Raw genomic sequence first — 25,210 nt, forward strand, 5'->3', positions numbered from 1 at the left:
CATGCTGTTAGTACTTCACACCCTAAATGAGGAAGCCTGCATTCGATAGCAGTGCCTCTTCCCCTACTACGGCTTAAACCCTCCTTCCCTACGGTTCAAACATACTCATATCAATTCCATATCCCACTCATCAGTTCCCTCTATGTCATGAACAATCTGCATCGTGCCTCAACGTGCTCGCAAACCACCGTTATAACCTTCGTATCTGATCCGGAACCGTAAACGTGTTCCTTCTAAAAATTCATACAATGAATGTATGCAGCATGTCACATCGATCATTCTTGCTCCGGGACAATCTCCTTGGCACTCATTTCTACCTTACAGGCATGGTGAAATATACTCATGCCGCCGCAGACACATGTGGTGCCATCCTCTGCTCCACACTCCCCAACTTATCTATCCACGCTCCAAGCCGTGTCGCGAGCTCGCCTATTTGTGCGCGCGACAGAACACGAGGCTGAACCCACGTGATACGCGCTTTTTGATCCACCTGGTCCAAGGAACCTCGAATCAACTTGAGGCTAGCGGCAAGTACCGATGTCAATTAGATTATCAGCACATGTAACGCCCATATTTCAATTCAACGAAGAATGCACTGACCTCAGTGCTTTCATGATGAGGTGTTCCACTTCGTCCACCGGAAGTCGCGTCTCCTCGGCGATAGTCTGGAAAGACATCGTTCGGTCATTCGCGTTCCGTTTGAACACTGATTCGATCAGCGCCATCAAACATATCTTCTGTCGAAGGAAGGGGTAGTTCTCTTCCAGAATCGGCTGTGGCAGAGCTCATTTGTCAGATTGTCGGCTCGACTCGGTACGAGTCTCCGCAACAACATGCACGTACCTCCTGCGGAAATAGTGGTGCCAATGCTTCGAATTTGCCAATATTGCCTTCGTTGAATGTGAACAACAGCTTCTTGATCCAATCATACTGCGTGTTGTCCAGCGCGTCGAGTATTGGGTGCATCAACTAACACCGATGAAGTCAGTCAACGATCATCCTCAGGCTGTGACCGATGAAAGTAGGTGTTTCAAATTCACGTATCTGCTTACCAGCTCCCCAAAATTATAGATAGTGTCGCCGAGGAATGCCGAAATGCCAAGGTCGTGCGCGCGCAGTAAACGTTCTTCTGAAGTAAGATCTGTTGCTACATCGACACATGCCAGATACAGCAGCGAATGTTTATAATACGGCGCATATTCTGCTTTGGCCTGTTTCCGGCAAGTCAACGGGGCGAATCGCAACATTCTCGAAAATTCTTGCCTTATAATAGTCAGCGGCAACTTTGTAATACGAAGCATTGACGGCAGTGTCGACCCCTTCCAGTCGATCGAGTGTTTTCCAGGCAGTATCCATATCCGTCTTGGTACCCTCTAAATCACCGTACACCAGCTTTGCATATGCAATATTCGCAAGGAGCAGCACGTATGCCTCCTGTGATGTTTCGGCATCAATCCGTGAAAGTAAGGAGTTGAGGAACAGAAGCTGGCTTTGCGGGTCTTAACGGAACGTCAGGTTGGATCATCTAGGAATTGGGGGTCAAACCTACTGTCGATCTCCTTCGATACTTTAGTTCCCATCTCCACGAGTTTGAGTTGGTTCAGTTTGGACTCAAAGTCGCGCACGAATTGCTCAAACACGTTCACACGGAAGGGTCGTGACAACGGGTGGTCAAAAAACTCATATAGCTTGAGCGTCAGTTGGTGCCATAGTCTGTGTGATCGATGAGTAATGAGTATACTGTATCAATCACCCTCTTACTTTCTCGTGTGGAGTTTGCCGAAAGATTCAAAAAATGGATGGAGTTCCGCTGGCGTAGCTGACAGGGCAGTCGCAACGAACTTATCCAGATCCAGTTTCGGCGGTTTGGGTAGCTCTACTGGTACTGATGTAGATGACGGCATGGTTTCCTCACTACAAGCAACGTGGCCTGAGGTTAATGTCCTTGTAATTTATGAGAATCGAGTGTTGCGGTGAAATAGGCGTGACGCGTACGTTCTGTGCCACGCAAGGCGGAGAAGCGTGGTAGCGATAATTTGGCCATGTTTGACAAGAGCTTTCAGAAATAACACCGTCAAATAGTACAGTGTTTGCCACCTTGTCACGGACTGCTGCGATCCAGATGATGGTGATTGCGAGTCAGTCATGATGACTAGACGAAAAGAAAGTTAAAGGTCAGGAAGGAATTCCATAAACTTAGATTTCAAAGTCTTCTCATAGACTAAGCATCTACAGCACATCGCCTGTGCCAGCCATAATAAGATTGTACCCACTGTCAACAGACCCACGTGGTTTCGGTACGTCAGGCCTTTGGAAAGAAGGTCAGGTCAATGGTAGTTCCTGTGGCATGAACTATACATAGTAACTTATGTTTTGTGAATTGGTACCAATACTTGTGATGGTGGAACATCAATCAGTGTCAAAATGCGGTAACTTTGACCATCAATATATACTCGCCATCACCAATAACAGATAGCACTCTTCCAACTTACATGTCCCTCCTGGCGTCGTGTACTTGGCTGCGCAACCTGCGCTGCAGCTTGACTGCCATGACTGCGGTCCGCGAGCGCAGTGTCACGTGATGTGATTGTTAGATCGGAGCTGGCAACTGCCGTTCCAGTATCCACACCGCACTTATCTTGATCGCGATTGTTTCCAGCATACTGCATCTCTCTCTCATTATCTTATTCAATATGGTGAGCGACACACGCAATAACAGGGCTTATCCTGATAGGCTCTCGATAGTCTTCCGGTGTGACACCAGCTGCCGAATGCCTCCAGAGATTTGAACAACTGAAGATGTCCAAAACGCTGAAGTACATTTTGTTCAAATTGAACGATACCCGGACGGAGATCGTCGTCGATAAGACTTCGGAAAGTTCTAACTACGAAGAATTTCTGGACCACTTGCCTGCCGATGGTTGCAAATGGGCCGTCTACGACTTCCACTATACGTTGGAAGATGGGTCGCAGAGGAACAAGCTCTGCTTCTTCTCCTGGTAGGTCCGCAGTTCATCTGGCCGATGATTCATTATTTTGAGGCACCCGTTTAACTACTTTATGTGCTTAACTCGTAACCACAGGTCACCAGACAATGCACCCATTCGGGCAAAGATGGTCCACGCATCCTCAAAGGATGCACTGCGGAGGTCGCTACAGGGGATTAGTGTAGAGATTCAGGGAACGGACCCGACGGAGGTTGCATATGAAACTGGTCCGTCTCACCTATGTTAATTACCAGGTCGCGATTATTGATCACACCATCCAGTCCTCGACAAGGTGAAGCGCTTCATCCGATAGGTAGTTGTACCACTCTGGTTTGATCTGTGATGTTAGCTGTGAGTGCTCCTAAACTGTTCTCACGTTGTCAGTCTTACGAATATGTCTCTCAGCAGAAGATGCACGTTACTGTAAACCTTGTTTTGATGTAGTAATCGTGAAGATAGTTGTATAAAGCTGCAAAGGATTCACACTACGGTACGAGCAGATGTAGTCAAGACTTTTCCCAATTATGAAGCGCCCGAAATCCCGTCGATCGATGTTTATAGAGCATCGTTGCGTAGTGAACAACGTCAAAAGTGGAACATCGTGCCTGGCAGACATATGACTCTCCAGCGCGTGGATGTATTGAATAAGCCTGAATTAAACTTGTGTGCTGAACCTATTTATAGTGCCTAATGCATGTCGAAAAAAGGCTCTAGCCTTACGATACCATCACGATAATTAATCTTACGTTGAACGTAGCCTGCCGCGGCATCAAATCTGTAGTCTTTCGATGCTTTGTAGTACATGCAAGATCTTGCAAGGCGCTAAAACAGATTTTATCGACTTCCCTTGTCTCGCATACTACCCCACAGTCTAAGGGCAGCTCATACAGCGTCATCTTGTGCACAGCTTCCCTTGTTTCTTGCGGTATATAAATATCTCGCTTGTAAGGTACCTTGAAGAACTAAACTTGTAATCCGGCAGCATTATAATGACCCTTCTTGTTCGTTTTTTCTGACACAATGAATTCACAGAAATCAGGGAGCGATTCTTCGTGCCTCACAAAGTGATTCACATTGTAAATCACTTCCTGCTAGCAAGTGTAGAATTATCCAGGTAGGTTCATCTTGTTTGGCAAGAGCCTTCAGAAATAACATCACCAAATACTTCACAACGGCACCTATGATGTGACGTGCCAAGATTGACCAATGACCGGTTGAGGTGTTAGGCTGGGGGCGCCATGTATATTCAAATGCAAGCCTGGGTCATGCGCGCGAGCTGTCCTTCAAAAACCCATCCTCTTGGCATGGAGTGGGTACGACAAGGAGCCAATGACAAGAGATCTTCGAAGTTATCCCATGCAAGGGTTTAACACGTAAAGGTGGAGGCGAATTGCACCTAGATGGAAAGCCGCATTGCAAAGTGCCCCATGAGCCTCGTGCATTTCTTTTCTTCTCCCCCTCAAACAGCGACTCCTTCAAAAAACGGGACTGCGATAGCGCAAAACTGTCTCAGCCAACAGCCTAAAACACCATCAAGGCTTTTCTCTCTCTGCTGCCATGGATCCAAAAATACCGGTATGTGGCACGGATCTATGGCACATATGAACTTGACTCAACTACTTCCTCCAGACATCCATCGTACGACTTTTCCAGACGAACTGTGTTCCCTCTCCAATGGATACGCAGCGTATTAGCCGCCTCCTCGCAGAACAGAAGCTTGAACTTGAGCTCATTAAGAAGGAACTAGATCGCGCTCGTGCAGAGGTTTTGCGCCTCGAGGCTAAACATCTTGGAACTATGGAAGTGGTCCAAAAATTGGAAGCGCTAAGGTCCCCCGTCCGCCGCATGCCGATAGAGATCATGACAAAAGTCTTCGAACAATGCGTTCAGGACGAAGAAAGCCAGGAGCCTGATCCTCTTCGGGCTCCCTTGTTATTGTGTCAAGTTTGCGGCGCTTGGAGAGACCTCATGTTCTCCCTACCTTGTTTGTGGAGGAGACTCAAGGTTGGGTTTCCATCCGCAACGCCAAATTGGGAGAACGTCATGCAGTCGAGAATCATGTCCATGCACGTGTGGATATCGCGCGCGAAAGCTCTTCCAATTTCCTTAATCCTCCAGCATCCAAGCAGCTCTCCGATCACACCGGGTGCTCTTATGTCACTTGACAAGGAGATTTTGACTCTCGGATGCCGCATTGAAGAGCTTTCTCTCAGATTCTCTCCATTGGCACTCAGCTCCTTGTTGACATTCACCCAAAGTTCACTCCCACACCTACGGCGCCTTGAGCTTCATAACAGCAACCCCCTTCCTAGTAGTAGCGACAACCCACCTCCATTGTTTCTTCATGATGCACCCAACCTCCGCAGCCTCTCGATTGCGTGGGGTAGTCTCGACACCGCCCAGTTCTGCGTCCCTTGGAGCAAACTGACACAGTTGTCTCTTCAGTATGACGCCAGCCCCTACTGGAATCCCGTCCACAACGACTACCTCAATGTACTTCGTGAATGTCCTAATCTCAAATGCTGCTCTATCGGAATAGGAATGACAATACTCGACGCTGATACAGAGGCGATTGTACCTGTCACACTTCCAAACCTCGAATCAATGAAAGTACGCCTCTTCTGCCAAACGCTCTACACTCGCCAGTTCTTCGATGCGCTCCATGCACCAAAACTACACACATTTGAATTTCAGAACGTCAGTCTTTCTATGGGTTCGTTCGCCAGCCAGACGGAACCCCTTCCCTTTATCTCCCGAAGTGCAGAGACTCTCGAGAACCTATCCTTTGACACAATCAACATTCCAGATATCGACATGCTCTCGTGCCTCTCCCAGCTTCATCACTTGAAACACCTACGTTTCCTACCTGGCCCTCTTCAACTCAATCACAACCTCGTGGACAGCCTCATTTTATCCGGAGCGCCTCAAGGCACCTCCATCTGTCCTCGACTCCAATCATTGAGTCTCAAATGCTCAAAGCGTGTTTCCACGGACGGGGTGACAGAGCTTGTAAGGTCGAGGTGCAGTGCTAGTCCGAAGCTGGGAGGATTTTGTCTGCAAATCGCAGCATTTGACTATGGGCAGGATTCACGAGACAAAACAATTATTGAGCTGAGGGAACGTCTGAATCAGTATGTGGAGGGTGGATTGCAGCTACACCTGATGAAGGCAAAGCCGACGGGTTGATGTGATGTTGACCCTCAGCTATTCATTGCGCGCACTACACCCTTTTAGTAGCGTGTCTTGTCTTCTTCCATTCTCACTCACAATTACTGACACATCTACATATCCCGTATCCCTGATGATTATTTCTTGCCTCGCGGAGCGTCTGGTCAAGATTCCATTTCTCCTTTCATCATCTCCTCACAATCCAGTAATAAAGAAGTTGCTCTTGTTGTATTTTAATGCTTTGATAGTGTCTTAAATAGATGACCGTGATCTAGAACAACCATGGAACTAGTCTATAAGGCACGCTATTCATATAACTTTTCCACTGGTCTCCGAATTTTCCCTGCAACATCGCCTCCTCCTTCTGAATTCGCCCGCGCAGTCCAGAATAAAGCAAACCAAGCAGACCTGTCCACATGCATCCCAAAGTCAACCTGACCCCCTGGTCTGACGAAGGAAACACGCCCGAACAAGAAACCATCCATGACAGAGTGTGAAAATGACAAAGCAAGACGCCCAGAAAAACACACAGTCCACCGGTGTAGCTGGGGTGTCGAACGATGGAATAAGGGCCAGACGTGACCAGCTTGTGATCCTGGCGGATACTGAGTTCGAAAGTGAAGAACTTGCCTAGCGTGGAATAGCACTGGAAACGAATGGCGCTGCCGATGACGCTCAGACAACACCCAGCTACAAGTGCGGTCGACGGTATTGTATGGTCCGAGCTCGATAGCGAACACAAGTCACTGCGGACTAGAAGGGCAGCGAGCGATTGCGGGATGGCGGTCGATTCCTTACTTGTTGCATATGCAAGGACGATGTCTGACAAAGCGCAAACGCCGATGATGCTCTTGGGGGGTAAACGTTCAGTTAAACATTGGCAATATATTCTGGAATTCGCTCAGGAAAGTACCTTCACTAAAGTGTGTATCCAAGGGATGATGACTTCCAAACCGGTGGGATTCAAACGTTCCTTTGCAGAAGGTCTAGTAGTTGGGGGTGTTATGGCATAATACTGCGCTCCTGTGGCACAGACAAGGAGGCAGATCTTGGCCGCAACCATACTGTCACTGAACCAAGGGATAAAGACACAAGTTACATAGCCTCGATACTGTCACTTGGGGGCACATCGAGTCGTGAAGTCTCCACGTGTCTTTCCACGATGTCTCCGCTGTATTGAAAACAAGGGTAAACACTCGTTCTTCACCTGCAAGTACAACTCCCATTCCCATTCCACACCTCATGTGCCCGTAACACTAACTGAGCACGACGGCCTACTTTCTGGCACTTCCCACGTATCACTGTGACGCCTTTATCAGAACTCATGACCCTAGTCGGGAATCACAAAGTTGGGCCTGGTCGCATGTTCACCACACTCACGCTGTCACCAGAAACCATTTCCAATAAGCCTCGTCCAAACCAGCACACAAAGGATTCATCAGATGAACCAAGACGAACCGGATCGAAGAAGCCTTCTGGATCCCTTAGATGGCACAACAAGAGAACTAATAAATTATCGATCATCACGCCAAGAGGACTGCGCACGAGGCGTTGACGAAGTGCACTGCTACATAGTCAGGCCTAGGCAACACCCTGCAAATCAAACCGTATCTCCATCCTGTGTTGACGATGTGTGGGCGATTGTTTTGATCGCCGTCGGGTATGAAATCCCAGCGTACGTACTCACGGAGTCCTCGCCTCGTTTGAAAATGTTTGATTCGACTATGAAGAATGCTACATCGTCTAAATCTGTCCCAATCCGTACAAATATTCATAAGGTACTTGATAGTAGTGGGTATCAAACCGATAATAACCGAGTGGTTACGTCCAGATTCCGGAAAGCTAACAATACAATGAAACGATGATACAATGAATGATAGGACAACGTAAGAAAGCCGATCTGTTGTGTGAATATGAATCATATGATATCTATTGAATTGCGCGCCGATTCAGGTGAGTCGGCGACAAGCCGGGGAACTGAATTGATGTCAAGCGCGGGGCCTGCAAGAGCAGGTCCGTCTGGTAGTGGAACTGTCTCACCATCGACAGGTGTGGTCGGGAGCGACTCCTTTGATACCGAACCCGCGGCGGTTTCTGTTGGTATGTACGGAACCTCCTTGACATCATCGAATGTCATGTTAAACTCGCCAATGGAAATGCTGGTGGAGAATGAATTAACGGAATCGCGCTTCTTTTCGGTACGTTGAACGACAAACACGGGCAAAGTGCCGGTGCGGCTGTTGTACGCCATCTCCGATTTTCCACTGAAATGAACATGCGCTGGTCAGATCGCATGATTGAGTGTTAAACTGTGACAACATACCCAACAGTCCAAGACCCTTGCGACACAGTACCAGCGGTCGAAAGACCCACGCGCTTCGCAACTGAAACGTAGGCGAGGCGGTAGTTCTTCCTGGCCTCATCGGCGAACCCGAAGAAACCAAAGAATACGAATGCGCAGACAATGAGGAGCCATCGGCTGAGCTCGAGCGACAACACGAGAGAATCGTTCAGGCGCCATAATACTGATGGAATCTGTTCGACGCGAGAGAAGTCGTAGTGCGCATTGGCCCAGCTGATCCAGGGGTAGACTGGCTGGGCAGTAGCATTGAGGTAGATGACATAGGCACCCATAGGAACCGTGCATAACATCTCAATACCAGCAAGACCCATGAGGCGGAAGTAACGACTGGAACTCAGGTTCTTGTTCACAGAAAGGAACTCCATGAACTGGGCCCTACGCTGAGCTAGTTCGACAATAGTGCGGACTGCATTACAAAATGATCAACGTCGGGCTAAGCAAATATCAGAATAAACGTACCACAATAGTAAGCAGAGATGCATCCAAGGACCAAGGGCCATGCGAATACCAATACAAATGCAGGAGGGGTGTTAAAAGTGGCGGGATAACAGCCAATTTCCTCAAAAATATTGAACCGATGTCCTTGTACGATAAACTCTGGGGTATCACGTCAACCACAGTCTGATTTCATTCGACAAACGGACGTACGCAGAATCATCTCCAAGATGGGGATACCAGCACCAATAGCCAGATCGGTCATGATGTCGCGTCTCTTCTGCGCCCTTGTCTTTGTGACCGAGGAGACTGATGCGATGTGGTAGAGACGACGGTTGATGCAAAGCGAACAGGCGGGGATAGCAACGGAGCTCCCGATTATGAATTTCGCAGCTACGAAATAAACATTGAGTCTTGGCAACAAGAACAAGGAGGAAAATTCTGACAGATATCACACCACACGGGAGCCCAGTTAATCACATTCTACCTCCAAACGATGGAGTTAATGAACTGGATTAGACACGATAGGCCGGTCCAGGTCATGTAAAGACAAGTTCCAGTGTTCCATGCTAAAGTATTGGTCAGATCTTGGACGCCTCAAAGATAGTGTAAGATAAACCGACCTTCCAAATGCCAGGGAAGCGGAATCATGCAGCACAAGAAACCCAGGAAAGCAAACATAGAGAACACCCAGTCTGGTGAATTGAACATCTTAACAACGCAGTTGCTGACGCGCGACGTGAAGACAGGGGCGACTTTGCTCGGAAGACTAGCTATCCTGTGATGGGGCTGAGCAGAGGGAACGTGAAGCTAGTACTCATAGCCTTGGGAAGCCAATGCTATTAAAGCCTTCGAGAGCACAATCCACCTTGTCGTCTAATTTGGACATCCCATTGTGTCCGGGTGTAATAAAATTTGTTCAAACTTTGAACACTTTGCAAATATCGGCATTGCCTTTTTTACCCACAAACTGATGTCTATATATGGACGTATGTTTGTTTACCAAAATGGTAAAGCGAGGAAGCGCGAGGGAAGTGCGCCCAAATGGCGCACCGAAGGGCTTCGATGACACACCGCGGCCACATGATCCGACGTCCCATGATCATCAGATATCAGAAAATTCCTGCATTCAAGAAAATCGTCCAATAACATAGTCAGAGCGTCCCGGAATGGAAGTTGATACACATGGGGCAAGTCGTGGTCCACTTAGCACTTACATACATCTGACTGTAAGGGATTATCGATTAAATTTAAAATCTAGGACTGGTCAATGATATTCGGATCCACTGGCGAATTCTGCACTCACTTCGACATCCTTGTTCTCATTCAAAAATAAGTGGTACCGTGAGGCTTGAACTTTGCGGGAACTTTGCCATTCTACATCTGAAATGTAGAATACAAAGTGTTACCAAGGAGTAGGGTTGAGTTGCACTGAACTTCGGACAATCAAGCCCGCCGCAGCAACTTCAAGGACTGATAGCAATTATACAGCACGGATGGTGTGGGTTCGCAAGCAAAAGGATTCCTCGACGACGGCCCTCATGAACTGCTATAAGAGAGTCTCTGAAACAATAGCGATAATCTAAAAGCGACTGGACAATAAGAGCGGTAGTTGCCGTAATCGAGAGACTCGGAGAATTGCCTTTCTCAGTATGTTTTCTGCGTTTCCCGATCAGCCATGCTTCCCCTATGCAGGTTCAAACGTTCATGGTCCATATTGCTATGTGGACGAATGAAGACAGTTTACTATGACGACTGGTCAGCATCCCGGCGTTACTTGAAAATGGATACTTAGTTTAAAATCTTTGATATTTCGATGACAAAGCTGTCATAAGCACGCTGCACCGCGTTGGTTACATTGAAACGGGCCCTGATTCAAGTTACTAAGACCTAAGGTACATCACAACAAAGAATCCATACAATTGAAAGCAGGGAAAGTAACGACAAATACTTCATAAAAAGTCGGCAACATATTGCGTCTGATACTGCCCGACATAGGGGCAATGACCTCGCCGGGATAATAGATATGTAAGAAAAAAACGGCTAGTCAACATTCCGGAAAAAACATGCAATACACGTTGGTTATTGATACAGACTGTTAGTAAACCTGAAGCACATCAACACAACAGAGAAAGTCATACAAATATTTGAAGGCGAAGAAAAGAACAACACATGCTTCAGGACTCGGGAACATGCAAGCAAAAAGTCAACGACATATTCTGTCCGACACGAGGTCAATGACCGCGAAGGACGATGGAAGGGATATACGAGAAAAGAAAATAAACAGCTCAATATGCTCCTTGGACTTCCCTGACCACTGTCATATAGACAGCGTTACGATTCTTCGGATCCCTCGAGTAATTGTGTGGCACTGCGCACCCATAAAACGGCAAAGCTTCGATGTGAAGAAAGTTCATGCTGTGGGGCCTCGCTGGGCGTGGTCGAACAATGACTGTCGATGGGGGTTCAGGCCACTGCGTCGAAGGTAAAAAAAGTTGTTGCGGGTCAAAATTTGATTGGAGAGAATTGTGTGACGATGAGACAGTAGAGTAGTTGGAGGGTGAATCTAGAGGGAGGAGCGCGGGATCAAGAAATTCAGACTTCTTTCCAATCGTTTCGCATCTGTAAGGTCGAGTGATGGGGGCCGCGAGGGGGCAGGCGAAGGCGGAAGAGGTTTATCACATGGATACCCACTGATAAGTGTATGCTGTACTAGATTGAGAGGTAGTAGTCTTGAACTCGGGGACAGTCAGAGACGGAACTGGTGTCAAGTCGCTAATGAGATGCATTCAGGAGAAATCTGCTAGCTGATACAAAGGAACATACCATTCTGCTACAGATGTACCTTTGAGTTCAGCAATACAGGTAGATCGTCTCTCAAAAAAGCTGAGAGCCTTGCGCATCACCTGTACAGCCTCACGCAATCGACTGCGCCCCTCCCCTCCAAGTAAAAACAATCCGATAAAGAAGAACGATTGCTGCGACAATGATCGCCCATTCAGTGATGAGCATCGCGGTGATTGATTTAGGTGTTCGCAGCGGAGCTGAACGACGAGACCTCCGTCAAATCTCGGGTGAAGTCCGCCCATGGAGCCAGCCCTGAGCTTAGATTAAATGACATGGCTACTACGGTCGCGGCAATAGTGCAGATGACTTCTGAAACGGCCATACTGACGAGCCGAATGTAGGCTCCGGAAGTAAGCGAGGAAGATGGACGTGTCCTCGAAAATTGAACGCCATGAAGGAGAAAGTGACGCCAAGTAATGCCTAGCAAAACTCAGCCTCGTAAGGATACAAACCATGAAGTGACTTGCCACAAAAGATTATAGTAAGAAGAGAAAGTACAAGCGGCGGTATCCAGACCACGAACAAAGCCACCGCAGTGGGATATATCGCCGAGCGACATCCAAAATTTTCATACACATCAAAACGTCGAGGTTGAACAATTATATCTATTGATAATATCAATAAACGTCGTGGGGGAAGCCCGTAGCAGGTACGCACGCAATGCTGCATATACTAATGGAACTCCGAAACACATTAAACATTCAAGTAAGATACGGCGTCGCTTTGTTACAGAGGCGGGCGTTTGACAGAAAGACGCCATCCGTTCCAGGTGAATACAAATGCAGAGGCACGCTGCGGGTATCGCTACATTTACAGGCTGTTACCAGCGCTGAAGCTACAGAAATTGTGAGTTCTAGTATAGAATCGATATCAAAACACTCACTGATGTCACACCAGAATAAGAATGGTATTTGGTAGGCCCCAGTCCATTGGAGGGCATCTATAGCATTGATCGTGTTTACAACAAAGAGCCAAGTTCCAATAGACATTGCAGCGATGTTGCCAGCCCGACAATACCAAGGCAATGGAAAGAGAACCAGTGCTGCGGAAATGAACGAAAGTACTGGTATCTCTGTTTGCATTTCAATAATGAAAGAAATCTGGGGAGACAAAAAGGGCATGCAGATCTCTGTGAAGGCCTCCTGCATTTCTTTTAATCACTGAGCTGCGCCTTTGACAGCAGTATGGAATTAAGTACAAGGACGCGATGCCACAAAATCTGTATACTTGACTTTTCTAGATTTGATAAGCTCTCGGCCGAAGAAAGTACAAGGACACATACCATGGCATACTTGATCGAAGAACACCCACATGATAGGGGATAATTACAATCAGTAAGCATCAAGCAAATGCCCCAATAAGGCATGTTCTAAAGCTTTAGGCTTAGAAGACCGTGTGATTTTTGTACGAAGGAAGCTGTACAGGTAACGGTATAGAAGAATAAGAAAATGAATCTCACCTGGTACAGACGTCTGTGGTAAATTATAGAGCAGCCTAAACTTCATGGGAGATACGACAAAAGTCTGCTTACAATGGAATATTGATACAAAATTCGACGCACGAGCGTACAATACGGTTATTCCTGGATACTATAATAATTATGAGGCAAAACGGATCATCATCGGCATGCCAATGCGGGGATAAAATGCGAGGAGACGTGGGAACAAGTCCTATGCAATGCTAATAGAACAATGGTCGTGAGAAATGAACCTTGAAGCTTGAGCGGTAACACTGTTTAAAGAGAGGAATTGGGCGCGTTGGGCGCATAGATGCGTCCCATGAGAAGATACCCCACTACCCGACGGACAGGGTAGGGTTGCAAGATCACCGATGCGCAGGGCGAATTTTAAACCAGGAATACGGAGGTAGGGAAAGCGGTATGGAGCTCCCTTGGGTGTGAAAGTGGCGCCTTCTGGTATCGTCTCAAGCTTAGTGGCAGTACGGGAACGACCGATTTTTGGGGAAGGACGAGGAGATGGTGGGTGTTTGTCTCGGCGAGAGCTGCGTGCCCACTCAGGAAAGACAAGTCCAAGTGGTTCAACCAAGGTTGTGTGGAATGCAGAAGCAAGATTATAAGATAAAGCCGAACCGTGCACTGAAATCTCCTTCCTTTCCAGTAAGGCTTGCATGTTCTGTTCCAAGCGTCGCGATTCTTGATTCTTGCGCCGAGTAGACAGCATCATTCTTCCTCTCCTGTTTCCGTAAGGATTTCTCTATCCCCTCGACGGCTCCCTCCACGTGGTCAAAAACGTCTTCAGTGAGAACTTTCACGGTGTCATTGCATTTATTCAGCTGAGTCTCTAATTCGGTGACGCGCGCAATTCAGAACTTCAATCTGCGAGTGCGTGTCTGGTGAGCTGGCTGGAGGGTAATGAACGACAGTATGTAAATCTTGTGTGCGTTGATGGAGACGTTCTACCGCGTGTTTCCAAGGTCGAATACCGGTGGCGAGAATGAAGAGGGAGGTACTGAACCATGATATAGTCTCCGGACCGGCCACAGATATGATGACGATACGAAGGATTACGACTCCGATTAACGGCGATAATACAGTGAGGAACAGGTAGAAAAATTCGAGCTTGCGTAACTCTGATGAAGCAACTTCATGATATGGATCTTGCTCAGACGTTTGACGGGGTGGGACATCAGGGGAACGACGTCTGGGTCTCGAGAGATGATAGAGGCTCCACGGTACTGTGTATACTTACTTATATTTTCTGTTTCAGAATGAAAACAAGACACTTACCTTCGATAATTTGGTGCAAATAGAATATCAAGAGAAGTATGAGAAGGAAATTCTTGACGTGATCTCCTCCTGTCAACCAATTTCCGATGGGCGAAACTAGCGCAAGTATGACCGAAAGGTCAAATTCATACCACCCCTTACTACTCTCGGGTTCAACACCTGAGGACCTTTCCGAGCTCCCATTCTCCTCATGCGGAGGAGTGGCCGAAGGGAATCGGGCAGAAGTTCTAATCGATGGAGAGGGCGTGTCGGAGCCGGAGACCTGACTAGACTCACTCTCTGACTCCTGATCAAGCGGGGAAGATAAAACTCTTGTGTCAAGAAATGATCGTTTGACCTCCGGATAGTGGTCCATGGTTTCGTGACTGAAGTTAGGCAATAAGCTTGATCGCGCCAGAGAAAATGAAACGTCCCAGCCGTGAGATATGCAGATGAGTTTGTCGTCGCCTGATGCCGAACGCAAGAGAAGTGGTACGGTCGCGGTGGTGCGCCGCGAGTGAGTGAGCGGGGGGTGGTGTTTGTGGGGCCTATGGGATTATATAATCAAGAATGTCATTGAATTTGCATTTATGTAATTCTGATTACTTCAAAGTTCAAATCGCATGGGTGTGCGCTGATTCTACAGCCGCAAGGAAATACATTGCTGCATCTTCGATATACTATGTGGTACAGTATAGTTCGAGAGAAAAACCCACAAGTGGGAAAAAGAAAAGTGGCCAAAATGAAATCGAAAGAACCGAAAGTTCGAACATTTGTGTCCACCAGATGAGACAGAAGTTTCTCGTCACGACTGCGCAACTTTTTTTTGTTGATCTTTGAGGTGAAACCTTATGGCTTCAGAAGACTTCAAGCAACTGACGTAGTCGGCCCTACTGAGTCGGCCCATTCGGGGTACGAGATTTTCACTCGCACCGCGTAATAGTTAAGCTGGCCGTTGCGGCGTCGCCTTGCTTGGCCAGCCTTAAGCCAACATGCTTCAATATCGTAACCCAGATGATGTCTATGGAAAGAAGGTGAATCAATGATCAGACAATAGAGACCGTCACTTACTTTACGATGGACGCGACAGATGGCATCGCCAGTTATATTATGACGCAATATCCTGTATAAGTCCATTTTGCATCTGTGTTAACTAAACATTGTTCATCATCACTGGAGTGACTGGACTCGTCACCACTACAATAACCCTCATCTGTGAATAGTAGCGGATCTGGATCGAAGAGCTCAGATATGTCCAGAATCGTGACGAATGAGTCCATGGTAGACGAGCAGGTAGTGAGAGCAAGGTAGGAGAACTCGGAGGTATGTGAAGTGGAAGGCAGTGAATGCGAGTTGAAGGGTGCCAAGTGCTAAACGAAGGGTGATGAGTGTGAGTGGGACTGAGTATCGGATTCGCAATGGAGGTGTATAGGCTAGCAATTGAGTGTCGCAACGCTCCGAGTCAAAGAGCGTACAAAGTTGGGTATATTCTTAACGTAATGTATAATATGGTGGGTGTTGATTGAACGCACATGGAAAATAGGACCGGTTTAAATAGAGCATCAGTTGTGGTTCAGTTGTGGATCACTCCGGTAGCCGGACATTAGGGACAATGGATCACATTGTTGGCTTGAAAGGTCGCGCTCAATGTAAGTAACAATTTGAAACACCGCTCGGATTTGCACACTCAGCTGCTGAATGCAGCGTCTCAAATCACAGCAGACGAATAAATATTATCCATCGACAAAAGGAAGATGCAGTACAACTAAGCGAATTATCGCTTCTCCTGCCAACTAACCAGATGATTGACATCGTCTGTTCAACAGTCTCTCGAGGAGACGGACTTATCATTTGATCCGATTGTCTGGTGCAGCAAGCGCAGGTACCTACTAGTACAGGATAGCACTCCATCATTGCATAACACATTACTCTACCACTCTCCGGACATGAATATGTTGAGATTGCTCCTCTCTCACTGAGCGCCTTGAAATCGATTGTATCTAATCGAAGCAGTGTGATCCGTCCGCTTTCGTGCGGTCCCATTCATATTGTTATATTGTCGCTCATAGGCATTCTTTTCAAGGAAAATGTTAATGATGAATACGAAATAGAAATCCAGAAAATTTGCAAGAGAACCACAAGGTTAACGTTGAGGGGTGCCTATGAGGGACGATGTAGCACCAATGTGAACATATAGGACCGTAACGATAGTCCAGGGGATCGCGAAGGGACCATGGAAAATGTAGCAGGCATAGCATTACGTTTCATAATACTGCCCATACAAAGTCCCATGAAAACCATAGTCCAAGACTCCAAGGTGTATTGATAGTTCGAAGAGCTGGCGGTTGCGTTGGTCGTGCTACGCAGTAATCTATCGAATTGGACTGATACACTTGAGTGAGTGCCAATGCAGACCCTGCAATGGCGCTGCTGGTTCGAGGGTCATCAGCCGCAAGGCCATTTCGAGATTGAACTCACTGATATTGCACCACACCAAGATGGCAATGTTCACATTGTTAGCCAAACACAGTAACATCGATATCGTGCACAACATTCAGGACAACTTTAGAAAAGTAATGCCATGACAAGGAGAGTTACGATATTTTGGGTTCGTCAATGCCATAGCAGCTCGAGGGAGCAGCAGCAGCAACATAACTGCGAGGAACGCAACTGGCGAAACTCGTGTGAGTAAAAGGTGTGATGACAATATCCCACCAAAGGAGACACTAAGAACGTCTATGAGCTCATCATATTAAAGGGCGAACAAGCAAGAGTTCAACGGATTGCAAATTGATGACCGACTATGGTAATTCTCATACCCAGCCGCTGAGCTGACCACAAGTGACCACAGTACGCTCATTGTTTGTTACTCCCGCGACATCTTCTACTCCACAATGGATGCCGGTTAATGCAGAATAAATATCATTGTTCTCAACATGGTATAAAGGAAGACAAAGCTTGGTTACCATGACTGCCAATTTTCTGTCCTTTGTAATAACATTGCGCCTAGCACCCAGGCCAGTAACCTCTATCGCGCTACTCAGCGCCACCTCACCGACATTAATATCGACGTTGGCCTTGCAAGCCTTCTCGCGCCACCCATTTATGCGCTCACAGACAATCCCGCCATCGGGTCTACCATCAAACCCGGTAACAGACTCATTCGACGTTCTCGAGTCCTTATCCTTTCCTGAATCTCTCACCTCCCATCCCGCTGAATCAGTTCCTTTGGAATTCGAACACGCCTACGCAAGCAGCAACTCTAGCTTCTATTGTACCATTGCATGAAGCATGTGTCGCAGGTATCGGCGCCTGTTACTGTTTCGAAAACTATCTGCGATGTACGCTCGCCTTCATTTTCACTCGTTCATCAGGCTGACAGAATCGACGTACAGCTTATGACTTTAAGTCATGCTTCGTTCGCAAGAGACGAATGGGATCTGTCTATTTACTTTTCGAGGCTTTGCTTTATTTGCTTCGTTTGTCCTTCGTTCACAGACACTGCTTCGTGGCCACTATTATCCCAATTTCGATCTTCTCTCGTGGCTTCCTTTGTCTGCACCCAACATTCCCTCTTATCTTCGTCGACTTTTCACAAGTCCTGGCACTTTTTATCCGTCTTGCACGTATGTTGACATACATACAGACGACTCGACTCATTTCGTAGTCATTTACACTCCTTAATCATCACGGTCACTTTACATGTACCAAATAGCTGTGGGTGAGATTCCAATTCATCCTCTAAGTTATGTCATGTACTAGACTCGTGACGAGTCCTTGCTACGAAGCAAGCGGGCCGCATAGTGAGAACTAGTCACGAGTCTAGTCATGTACATCTGTTGGGTATTCGTCCAGACATACTACGTTACGCGTATATACATTCAATATGACAATTATATGCTGTCCTTGACTATGCAACAACACGATCACATTTTCCGACAGTCGTGACTTGCTTGCAACGGGTGTGAGGGTCAAATTTCGAGCCCCCACGCCAAAGACTTTCGGTTTTTATATGTATTTCTGTCATATTTGAGAGTGAACAGACCTCGAATTGGGTTACGTTTGAGATGCATCAAGAATCATGATGAGGTTTGGGGTATCGTAACGTGGTGTCAAATGACAGCAGTATGAAGGTAAGAGCATTGAATGATAGCTATGACGTCTGTATACGTAAGAATGATATCGATGACAGTTAGAACCACGATCTTCAGTCTGCAGAGAAGACCATATAAGACAAAAATCAGTAATTAAGGCTATCATACTAGTACTACTAGGAAATTAGTCAGGCACGCGAATATCGAAAGAGTGGTCGATCTCAAAGACAAACTCGGACAGTAGTATTACTTATATAATATTCGCGGAGTCAAATATCGCCATTGTGAATGCACAATGTCGAGACTCCACAGGCCCACAGTCCACTGTTCGCCTTAAGTGGAAAACCACAATCTTATATAAAAGTATGTCTCTACGCCAAAAATTCACCTTGCATCCCTCACATCATGTTCGTCCAATTGCCAGCAACTGCTTTTGTCTGTGCCACCCTTGTACTTGTTCCCATTCCATGGCATTGGCGCGCTGGTAACATCTCAACCATTGCCATCAGTTTGTGGCTCTTCGTCGGCAACATCATCTACGGTATAAATGCTATCATCTGGGGAAATACTGTTCAAAACATTGCTCCTGTATGGTGTGATATCAGTAAGCCGCTCGCCGCCTGTATTGTTTTTTGCTCATCCTTCTACAGCGACCAAGCTTGAAGTTGGCAGCACGGTAGCGCTACCTGCTGCCATGTTCAGCCTTTGCATGCATCTTGAACGTGTGGCCGCCATTCGAGACCTCAGCCTGACGCACTCTAAAAAGCGTTGTCGCCAGATAGTGGAGTCTGCTTTATGCTTCGGAGTTCCTCTCATATACATGGCCTTGCGTGCGTCTCGTGCCTTTCATATCATTGTCTTAACTAACATATCCCAGACTACATTGTCCAGGGACACAGATTTGATATCGTCGAAGGTTTTGGTTGTCGTCCAACAATCTATGTGTCTATTGCTTCTATTTTCTTGATTTGGGTTCCGCCATTGGTTTTCTCTCTTGGCGCTGGCATATTCGCAGGTGAATATTTTTCTGCCTCAAAGCACTATCCATTCTGACCTCACAAATGCCCAGCAACCGCCTTCTCGCACTTCTGGAAACGTCGCGCATTATTTTCCAAGCATCTCAAAAATACTGGTTCAGCACTCACCCCTAGTCGCTATTTTCGCCTTATGAGTATGGCAATCGTCGAGATGTTCTTTGGCTTGCTGGTGACTATACTCAACATGTGGTGGACCATGCGACCAGGCCTTCGTCCTTGGATTAGTTGGGAGAATGTGCATTCTAACTGGCTAGAAGTCGCTTATTTCCCCCTTGCCATCATCCCTCCTTCGGAATTAGCCTGGACATTCGCTCTTTGGTTCACGATACCGATTGCGTCCGTTTTCTTCTTCCTTTTCTTTGCGTTCGGCCGAGACGCAGTAAAAGAGTACGGTGCTACTTTTAGATGGATTCGGCGTCATGTCCTCCGGGTTCAAGATCGACCATCTCCAGGTCTCTACCCACTAATTACGGTGGCGAGGTATCTATTTTTTTTTGTCATAGCTCCTCCCAGTCTGTTGACATATTTGATCAGACCAAGTAACATGCCTCAGTCCTCGAACATCGATTTGCGCAACAAGAAAAAGGAAACCCCCATCGGAATGCCTTATTCCACGTCTCCCTGCCATATCGACCTAGCCAGAGGCATTGGCCTCCCGCTCAAGTCGGACTGTACGCCGGCTCTCCCGTATACCAGCCCTCCAGCATCAAATTATTTCAAATACCAAGAGCAATATTCTCGCGGAAGTGACCGTGATGGTCGCCCTTCGGGTATGCATGCAGTATAAGGACTTTGCATTCATTCATTGGCTTTACTATCATTTATATATCAGCCTTCTCTCCATTCGTTCGAACCTCGTATCTGACGATACAATCACTGTCCCTACATTTTCCAAGTTCCCTCACTGTACCCGTATGATGTGCCTCATTTGACGAGGACTTTGCATTCGTTCATTGACTTTACTATCATTTGTATATCAAGCTTCTCTCCATTCGTTCGAACTTCGCATCGGACGATACAATCACTGTCCCTACATTTTCCAAGTTCCTTCACTGTACCTGTATGATGTACCTCATTTGATGAGGACCTTGCATTCGTTCATTGGCTTTACTATCATTTGTATATCAAACTTCTCTCCATTCGTTCGAACTTCGCATCTGACGATACAATCACTGTCCCTACATTTTCCAAGTTCCTTCACTGTACCCGTATGATGTGCCTCATTTGACGAGGACTTTGCATTCGTTCATTGGCTTTACTATCATTTGTATATCAAACTTCTCTCCATTCGTTCGAACTTCACATCTGACGATACAATCACTGTCCCTACATTTTCCAAGTCCCTTCACTGTATATGTACCTCATTTGACGCATTATTTATCTTCTATTCCCTTATTTGTTGTGGAGCTGGTCCATCTTGTGAGACAAGGGTCAATATTTGTCTTAGAAAATATAGACCCACCGATGATTGTCTAATGTCCACTAGCCACCTTGTATATGAAGCACTGTGATTAAGTCCAGGCTTTCACTTAAGGCAGCCCAATCTAGTCGATTCAGACAAACTGTCAGTTTGCTTTCCATCACTTAGTTCTTGTGATGGCTACTGCGTGCCTGCTACATCAGTGAATTCATGAGTTCATGATATTGTAGCCATGATAACTACAGACATATATAATTTTGCTTCTGCTAAATATAGCTATTTATACAGTAAATTTGACTTGCTAATACATATCCATGAATGAATGCAAATCTATGCTAGTATGATGAGGAATTGGTGAAAACATTGGGACTAGTGATGTGTGCGGCCTGGCTTCAGGCCGTGGGCTGGCCAAAGCTGAGCCTGATTAGGCCAAGCCAAGCCTGGCCCAAGTCAGGGCCTGACCACAGCCCAGGGCCCAGCTTGAGGTGTTGAAAAGCCTGAGCTGGCGGCTCAGGCCACAGCTTTTTGTCCCTCATTGATATCAATTTTACAGACCTCCATGGACTCAATGACATCTTAATTTGACGTGTACTGCCACTCATCCAGCCCAACCAAGAGTTGTGCGCCCACCAATTGTGAGCAACCTCACTTTTCTCATATGTCTCGTTAGACCTTTAACCATAGTTTTCAGGTCTTGATTCTTGCAATCCTCGCCATGCGCATGCACCACCATCTCTGGCAGGTGAATCAACATCCACACAACACTGCTGGCACCATCATTTCCATTCAAGAGCCTCAAGCTTGTCACCAAGGTCTGTTTGATATATATATTTGCAAGGGTCTGATTAGGGAGAGAATATATGAGTATATTCTGCACGAGGTCTCATCAGATCATCAAATTCCTCATGATGGACCGCTAAGCTTTTAGCAGGCATATATTGCAAAGATTGTCTTCACGCTGGCAGAGGACTTAGAGAACACCAAGAATCTTCATGCACTGTGCAGTCTCATGCAAACCATATGTGTGTTTATCTGCCGCCCGTGACAAATTTTTGTTGACGATATTTAAATAATCTGACATCTCAGCAAGAAGATCGGATCAAGTCCCCTAGAGCACCATCCTGACACTGCCATGTTCTCAATGCCTACTTACCCTTCATGAGATCTCCTCATCTTCTTCCCTCCTCCTACTCGCATCTGTCATCTGCACTTGTTTGAGCCATGTCAGCAGTTGCTGACGTGCACTGGGCATTTGTGCATGGTGTTTGTGGTGTTGGAAATGGTGTGGTGGAGCTTCTCAACCTGGGTGAATTCACGCGCGACTTGGAGTACTGATTTATGTAGTAATTGGCAGTGGCATTGGTATGCACATGTCGTTGATCGCTCACCATTACAAATATGCTTAGATTGAATTTTAGATCATTTTGTTCTTGAAAGCCATCATTGAGCCCAAGCCCCTCCAAAGCTGGGCCTAAGCCGGGGCATTCAGGCCAAGCCGGGCCCGCACATCACTAATTGGGACATTGGGACATCATCACCACCAGCAAGGGATCATGGGGTGATTGTGTCCAGGTTGTTAAACATGCTCATCTGCTGTAATTCAATTTTTCAATAACAAAACTATTTATGATTTAAAAAAAAAATTCTGTTCATTTGGGGTGAAGTACCATATGTAGGACATTACTAACTAGGAATAGGGGACACCTGTATTCCCCACCACATCTCTGACTTGCAAATGCCCTAGTGGAGGAGTGACCTCCACCAGTCTGCTGTTCCTGCTGGCCATTTTAGATGTACAAGTCTTCCAATTCACGGGACTGTTACTGTACAGTTAGTAATATGTATGGCCCGGCTTTGGGCTGTAGGCCAGCCAAAGCCAGCCTTCATTGAGCCAGGCCAAGCTAAGCCAAATTCATGGCTTGCATAGGGCTTGGGCCTGGCCCATCATTTTGCAAAGCCCAAGCTGCTGGCCCAAGCCAGGGCTTCTAGGTACAGTACTACCTCAGACATATTTTATTTTTACCTTTGTTTTCTGCTTTGCACCACCATCACCACATGTCAGAATCAATCACTGAGGTACTTTTGCATCCTCCAGACATGTGGATCTTTATGTTTCTGTTGATATATGAGTGAGTCACCATGTTTCTTTTGACATTTCTCACTCCAATATCAAAATAGATCCTTCAATTTACTCTATCATTTGTTCAGAGGCCTAACAGTCCATCAAGACTTTAACTTATATTTCTTGCTAACCTCTTATTGTACGTGCATCCTTATCCATCTACTACTGACTACCTTCAAATGATTAGCTCAGACACCGCAACCTCTACTAATGCCAATGAGCTTCGTGCAGCATGTCTGATATGTTGGACAAAACCGACAGCTGCCCTTCTTGAGCACTCAGAAAAGGCAGACCTCCCATCACAAACAAAGGCTATCAATGACTTCCAGGCTGCAGAGGCTGCTACTAAGTCTACTACCAAAAACCCATAGGCTGCCACCCCAGGTCCATCACTAGAGCCTTCCATGGCATAGCCCACAATATCTACACCTACTAGTAGCAGTAAATAGGCTCATATTGATGTTCTGTTCATGGATCACTACATGTTACTGATATTTGTATACAGTACTTAATCCGATGGGTAAGATGGCGTACTTTAAGAAGCATTGGCCAGAGAACCTGCAAGATGAGGACCTTGCTTGTGCAGAACTAGAGGTATGTTTGATTATGTGGTTGCTCATTTTGCATTACTAATCTGGAACTTAGTTCAAGACTCACTATCTTGCAATGGGAAAGTCAGCGATGGCTGTGCAACTACCTGTGAAGAAAGGCAAAGCCCATGACCTCAAGAAACTCATTTGCAAGGCTCAGAGCTCAGATGAAGATGATAACCTTAGTTTTTGTGCATCAGCAGCCAACATTGATCCTTCTAGACACTGGTACATTGATTTCAGACACTATCTCAATACTGTCGAGGCAAAACCACCATCTGGAATGAGCACAGTTAAATAGTGGGGAGTACATATATAATATTAAGTACATTCCTCATTACTGATGTTTACTTTTTGGTAGATGAACACATACAGATATCGACCAGTATGGTCCTCCATCACTCAAGATTATCTCTCTACTATGGCAACATCCATTTCAAATGAATGTGCATTCTCCCAGGGGGGTATCACTATTAGCAAGCCTCATAATTGCCTCAAATGCAACATTGTTGAGGTACTGCAATGTGTCAAGTGCGCCATCCATCATGACCTCCTTTTCCACTTGCCCAGTCCATCATCATCCACTGAAGAAGCTGACAAGGTTGATGTTGAACTGGATGCTCATGGTAGCATAATGAGTAAAGGTAATGGCAAAGATGGTTAGGATGTCTCGCTGCTGGAGGATGATGAGGATGACGTAGATATTAATTGATTTTGTTTTATTTACCTGTGAATCATTGAATTCATTTACCTACTGTTAAGAACGTGCTCAAGGGTCGGATCTGAAGGGCTTGGCTTCAGCTCATGTGCTGCACTCCTTACCCGAGTACGTGCCCCTAACTTCTGAGGGCTGTTGGACAATGTCCAAAGGTTGTCGGATGAGTCCGGAGTCCGATGTCTGATGTGCGGGAATTCCAGCGGACGTTCAGGAACGAGGGATAAGACTAATCCAGACGATGTCTGAACTAGAAAGGAAACAGTGGAGGACTACCAGAGGTAGAGGCGGAGGTGAGAAGTCTATAGGAGTCGATCCTAAGACTAGCGGAGGACGACAAGAGGAGAAACTCAAGTCGGACGGAGAAGGGAATGAGCAGAGTCTAAGATAATATTCAAACTGAGGAAGTACAAAGATTCTATAGGGTTTATATACTACTGAGGACTTAACAGAGAATCAGTCTGCACAGTCCGAAGCTATGTGAGGCTGTGGACGGAGTGTATAGAAAAGTCAAACACTAGTCTATTGGAAAATAGTAAATGAAGACGGAGATGAGAACATAGGAAAATAAAGGCGGAAATGAAACGAGGTACAGAAAATGAGTATAGTCTAACTGGAGAAGGAACGTACAAAGGGATAAGGCACGGAAGATAGACACAGGTTGGATCTGGACAATAGATAGAAGTTGGCCGGATCCAGAAGTCCGGA

The 25,210-nt window shown here is 46.4% G+C and overlaps 9 protein-coding genes across 9 annotated transcripts; 4 read left to right on the plus strand and 5 right to left on the minus strand.

Annotated features, from left to right (window-relative positions):
- Positions 1–73: 73 nt before the first annotated feature.
- Positions 74–2,057, minus strand: F5147DRAFT_683784 (uncharacterized protein). Its single transcript, XM_041436568.1, has 7 exons — positions 1,762–2,057; positions 1,550–1,713; positions 1,264–1,499; positions 1,053–1,211; positions 844–969; positions 601–773; positions 74–521 (listed from the first exon to the last, which is right to left on the minus strand). The coding sequence occupies exons 1-7, from the start codon at positions 1,902–1,904 to the stop codon at positions 341–343; spliced, it is 1,182 nt and encodes a 393-aa protein (XP_041295434.1). The 5' UTR covers positions 1,905–2,057; the 3' UTR covers positions 74–340.
- A 566-nt stretch (positions 2,058–2,623) lies between these two features.
- On the plus strand, positions 2,624–3,624 carry F5147DRAFT_683787 (actin depolymerizing factor). The gene is made up of 5 exons (XM_041436569.1): positions 2,624–2,696; positions 2,746–2,999; positions 3,084–3,214; positions 3,269–3,338; positions 3,393–3,624. The coding sequence occupies exons 1-4, from the start codon at positions 2,694–2,696 to the stop codon at positions 3,298–3,300; spliced, it is 420 nt and encodes a 139-aa protein (XP_041295435.1). The 5' UTR covers positions 2,624–2,693; the 3' UTR covers positions 3,301–3,338; positions 3,393–3,624.
- Positions 3,625–4,172: 548 nt separating this feature from the next.
- Positions 4,173–6,305, plus strand: F5147DRAFT_73725 (uncharacterized protein). Its single transcript, XM_041439439.1, has 2 exons — positions 4,173–4,562; positions 4,617–6,305. The coding sequence occupies exons 1-2, from the start codon at positions 4,545–4,547 to the stop codon at positions 6,171–6,173; spliced, it is 1,575 nt and encodes a 524-aa protein (XP_041295436.1). The 5' UTR covers positions 4,173–4,544; the 3' UTR covers positions 6,174–6,305.
- Positions 6,306–6,369: 64 nt separating this feature from the next.
- Positions 6,370–7,329, minus strand: F5147DRAFT_683791 (uncharacterized protein). Its single transcript, XM_041436570.1, has 2 exons — positions 7,069–7,329; positions 6,370–7,005 (listed from the first exon to the last, which is right to left on the minus strand). Exons 1-2 carry the CDS (start codon positions 7,216–7,218, stop codon positions 6,427–6,429), a joined length of 729 nt encoding a protein of 242 aa, XP_041295437.1. The 5' UTR covers positions 7,219–7,329; the 3' UTR covers positions 6,370–6,426.
- Positions 7,330–7,854: 525 nt separating this feature from the next.
- F5147DRAFT_683803 (pheromone A receptor-domain-containing protein) lies at positions 7,855–9,845 on the minus strand. Its single transcript, XM_041436571.1, has 6 exons — positions 9,576–9,845; positions 9,440–9,521; positions 9,166–9,365; positions 8,977–9,114; positions 8,479–8,923; positions 7,855–8,419 (listed from the first exon to the last, which is right to left on the minus strand). Exons 1-6 carry the CDS (start codon positions 9,661–9,663, stop codon positions 8,074–8,076), a joined length of 1,299 nt encoding a protein of 432 aa, XP_041295438.1. The 5' UTR covers positions 9,664–9,845; the 3' UTR covers positions 7,855–8,073.
- Positions 9,846–10,743: 898 nt separating this feature from the next.
- On the minus strand, positions 10,744–13,148 carry F5147DRAFT_683810 (pheromone A receptor-domain-containing protein). Its single transcript, XM_041436572.1, has 8 exons — positions 13,092–13,148; positions 12,683–12,941; positions 12,457–12,603; positions 12,267–12,404; positions 12,011–12,219; positions 11,779–11,930; positions 11,635–11,727; positions 10,744–11,574 (listed from the first exon to the last, which is right to left on the minus strand). Exons 1-8 carry the CDS (start codon positions 13,110–13,112, stop codon positions 11,241–11,243), a joined length of 1,353 nt encoding a protein of 450 aa, XP_041295439.1. The 5' UTR covers positions 13,113–13,148; the 3' UTR covers positions 10,744–11,240.
- Positions 13,149–13,285: 137 nt separating this feature from the next.
- Positions 13,286–15,055, minus strand: F5147DRAFT_683815 (uncharacterized protein). The gene is made up of 5 exons (XM_041436573.1): positions 14,546–15,055; positions 14,129–14,493; positions 13,975–14,097; positions 13,628–13,931; positions 13,286–13,593 (listed from the first exon to the last, which is right to left on the minus strand). Exons 1-5 carry the CDS (start codon positions 14,898–14,900, stop codon positions 13,535–13,537), a joined length of 1,206 nt encoding a protein of 401 aa, XP_041295440.1. The 5' UTR covers positions 14,901–15,055; the 3' UTR covers positions 13,286–13,534.
- A 2,327-nt stretch (positions 15,056–17,382) lies between these two features.
- Positions 17,383–17,941, plus strand: F5147DRAFT_73849 (uncharacterized protein). Its single transcript, XM_041439449.1, has 2 exons — positions 17,383–17,865; positions 17,920–17,941. Exon 1 carries the CDS (start codon positions 17,492–17,494, stop codon positions 17,810–17,812), a length of 321 nt encoding a protein of 106 aa, XP_041295441.1. The 5' UTR covers positions 17,383–17,491; the 3' UTR covers positions 17,813–17,865; positions 17,920–17,941.
- Positions 17,942–18,937: 996 nt separating this feature from the next.
- On the plus strand, positions 18,938–20,538 carry F5147DRAFT_609010 (pheromone A receptor-domain-containing protein). Its single transcript, XM_041432399.1, has 5 exons — positions 18,938–19,222; positions 19,269–19,448; positions 19,496–19,633; positions 19,688–20,135; positions 20,190–20,538. The coding sequence occupies exons 1-5, from the start codon at positions 19,024–19,026 to the stop codon at positions 20,440–20,442; spliced, it is 1,218 nt and encodes a 405-aa protein (XP_041295442.1). The 5' UTR covers positions 18,938–19,023; the 3' UTR covers positions 20,443–20,538.
- The last annotated feature ends 4,672 nt before the right edge of the window (positions 20,539–25,210 follow it).

Source organism: Suillus discolor, assembly GCF_016758755.1.
Source record: "Suillus discolor strain FC423 chromosome Unknown F5147scaffold_14, whole genome shotgun sequence".
In the NCBI taxonomy this organism is placed as follows: Eukaryota; Fungi; Basidiomycota; class Agaricomycetes; order Boletales; family Suillaceae; genus Suillus; species Suillus discolor.

Excerpts from the sequence above, each read along its gene's own strand:
- F5147DRAFT_683791 (XM_041436570.1), bottom strand. The coding sequence starts at position 7,218 with ATGGTTGCGGCCAAGATCTGCCTCCTTGTCTGTGCCACAGGAGCGCAG. Across the intron at positions 7,006-7,068 it reads GGATACACACTTTAGTGAAG|AGCATCATCGGCGTTTGCGC; the intron begins GTACTTTCCTGA and ends TTACCCCCCAAG.
- F5147DRAFT_609010 (XM_041432399.1), top strand. The coding sequence starts at position 19,024 with ATGTTCGTCCAATTGCCAGCAACTGCTTTTGTCTGTGCCACCCTTGTA. Across the intron at positions 19,223-19,268 it reads TCCTGTATGGTGTGATATCA|CGACCAAGCTTGAAGTTGGC; the intron begins GTAAGCCGCTCG and ends ATCCTTCTACAG. Across the intron at positions 20,136-20,189 it reads CCACTAATTACGGTGGCGAG|ACCAAGTAACATGCCTCAGT; the intron begins GTATCTATTTTT and ends ATATTTGATCAG.
- F5147DRAFT_683803 (XM_041436571.1), bottom strand. The coding sequence starts at position 9,663 with ATGTTCAATTCACCAGACTGGGTGTTCTCTATGTTTGCTTTCCTGGGT. Across the intron at positions 9,522-9,575 it reads GCTTCCCTGGCATTTGGAAG|CATGGAACACTGGAACTTGT; the intron begins GTCGGTTTATCT and ends CCAATACTTTAG. Across the intron at positions 9,366-9,439 it reads ATTAACTCCATCGTTTGGAG|ACTCAATGTTTATTTCGTAG; the intron begins GTAGAATGTGAT and ends CTTGTTGCCAAG.
- F5147DRAFT_683815 (XM_041436573.1), bottom strand. The coding sequence starts at position 14,900 with ATGGACCACTATCCGGAGGTCAAACGATCATTTCTTGACACAAGAGTT. Across the intron at positions 14,494-14,545 it reads TTTGCACCAAATTATCGAAG|TACCGTGGAGCCTCTATCAT; the intron begins GTAAGTGTCTTG and ends AAGTATACACAG. Across the intron at positions 13,932-13,974 it reads AGGAGAGGAAGAATGATGCT|AACATGCAAGCCTTACTGGA; the intron begins GTCTACTCGGCG and ends CGCTTGGAACAG.
- F5147DRAFT_683810 (XM_041436572.1), bottom strand. The coding sequence starts at position 13,112 with ATGTGGGTGTTCTTCGATCAA. Across the intron at positions 12,405-12,456 it reads ATTAGTATATGCAGCATTGC|ATATAATTGTTCAACCTCGA; the intron begins GTGCGTACCTGC and ends TATTATCAATAG. Across the intron at positions 12,220-12,266 it reads TCTTACTATAATCTTTTGTG|GCATTACTTGGCGTCACTTT; the intron begins GCAAGTCACTTC and ends GAGTTTTGCTAG.
- F5147DRAFT_73849 (XM_041439449.1), top strand. The coding sequence starts at position 17,492 with ATGACTGCCAATTTTCTGTCCTTTGTAATAACATTGCGCCTAGCACCC.
- F5147DRAFT_683787 (XM_041436569.1), top strand. Across the intron at positions 3,000-3,083 it reads AAGCTCTGCTTCTTCTCCTG|GTCACCAGACAATGCACCCA; the intron begins GTAGGTCCGCAG and ends TCGTAACCACAG. Across the intron at positions 3,215-3,268 it reads GGAGGTTGCATATGAAACTG|TCCTCGACAAGGTGAAGCGC; the intron begins GTCCGTCTCACC and ends CACACCATCCAG.
- F5147DRAFT_683784 (XM_041436568.1), bottom strand. The coding sequence starts at position 1,904 with ATGCCGTCATCTACATCAGTACCAGTAGAGCTACCCAAACCGCCGAAA. Across the intron at positions 1,212-1,263 it reads TTGCCGCTGACTATTATAAG|GCCAAAGCAGAATATGCGCC; the intron begins GCAAGAATTTTC and ends TGCCGGAAACAG. Across the intron at positions 774-843 it reads CACCACTATTTCCGCAGGAG|CCGATTCTGGAAGAGAACTA; the intron begins GTACGTGCATGT and ends GCTCTGCCACAG.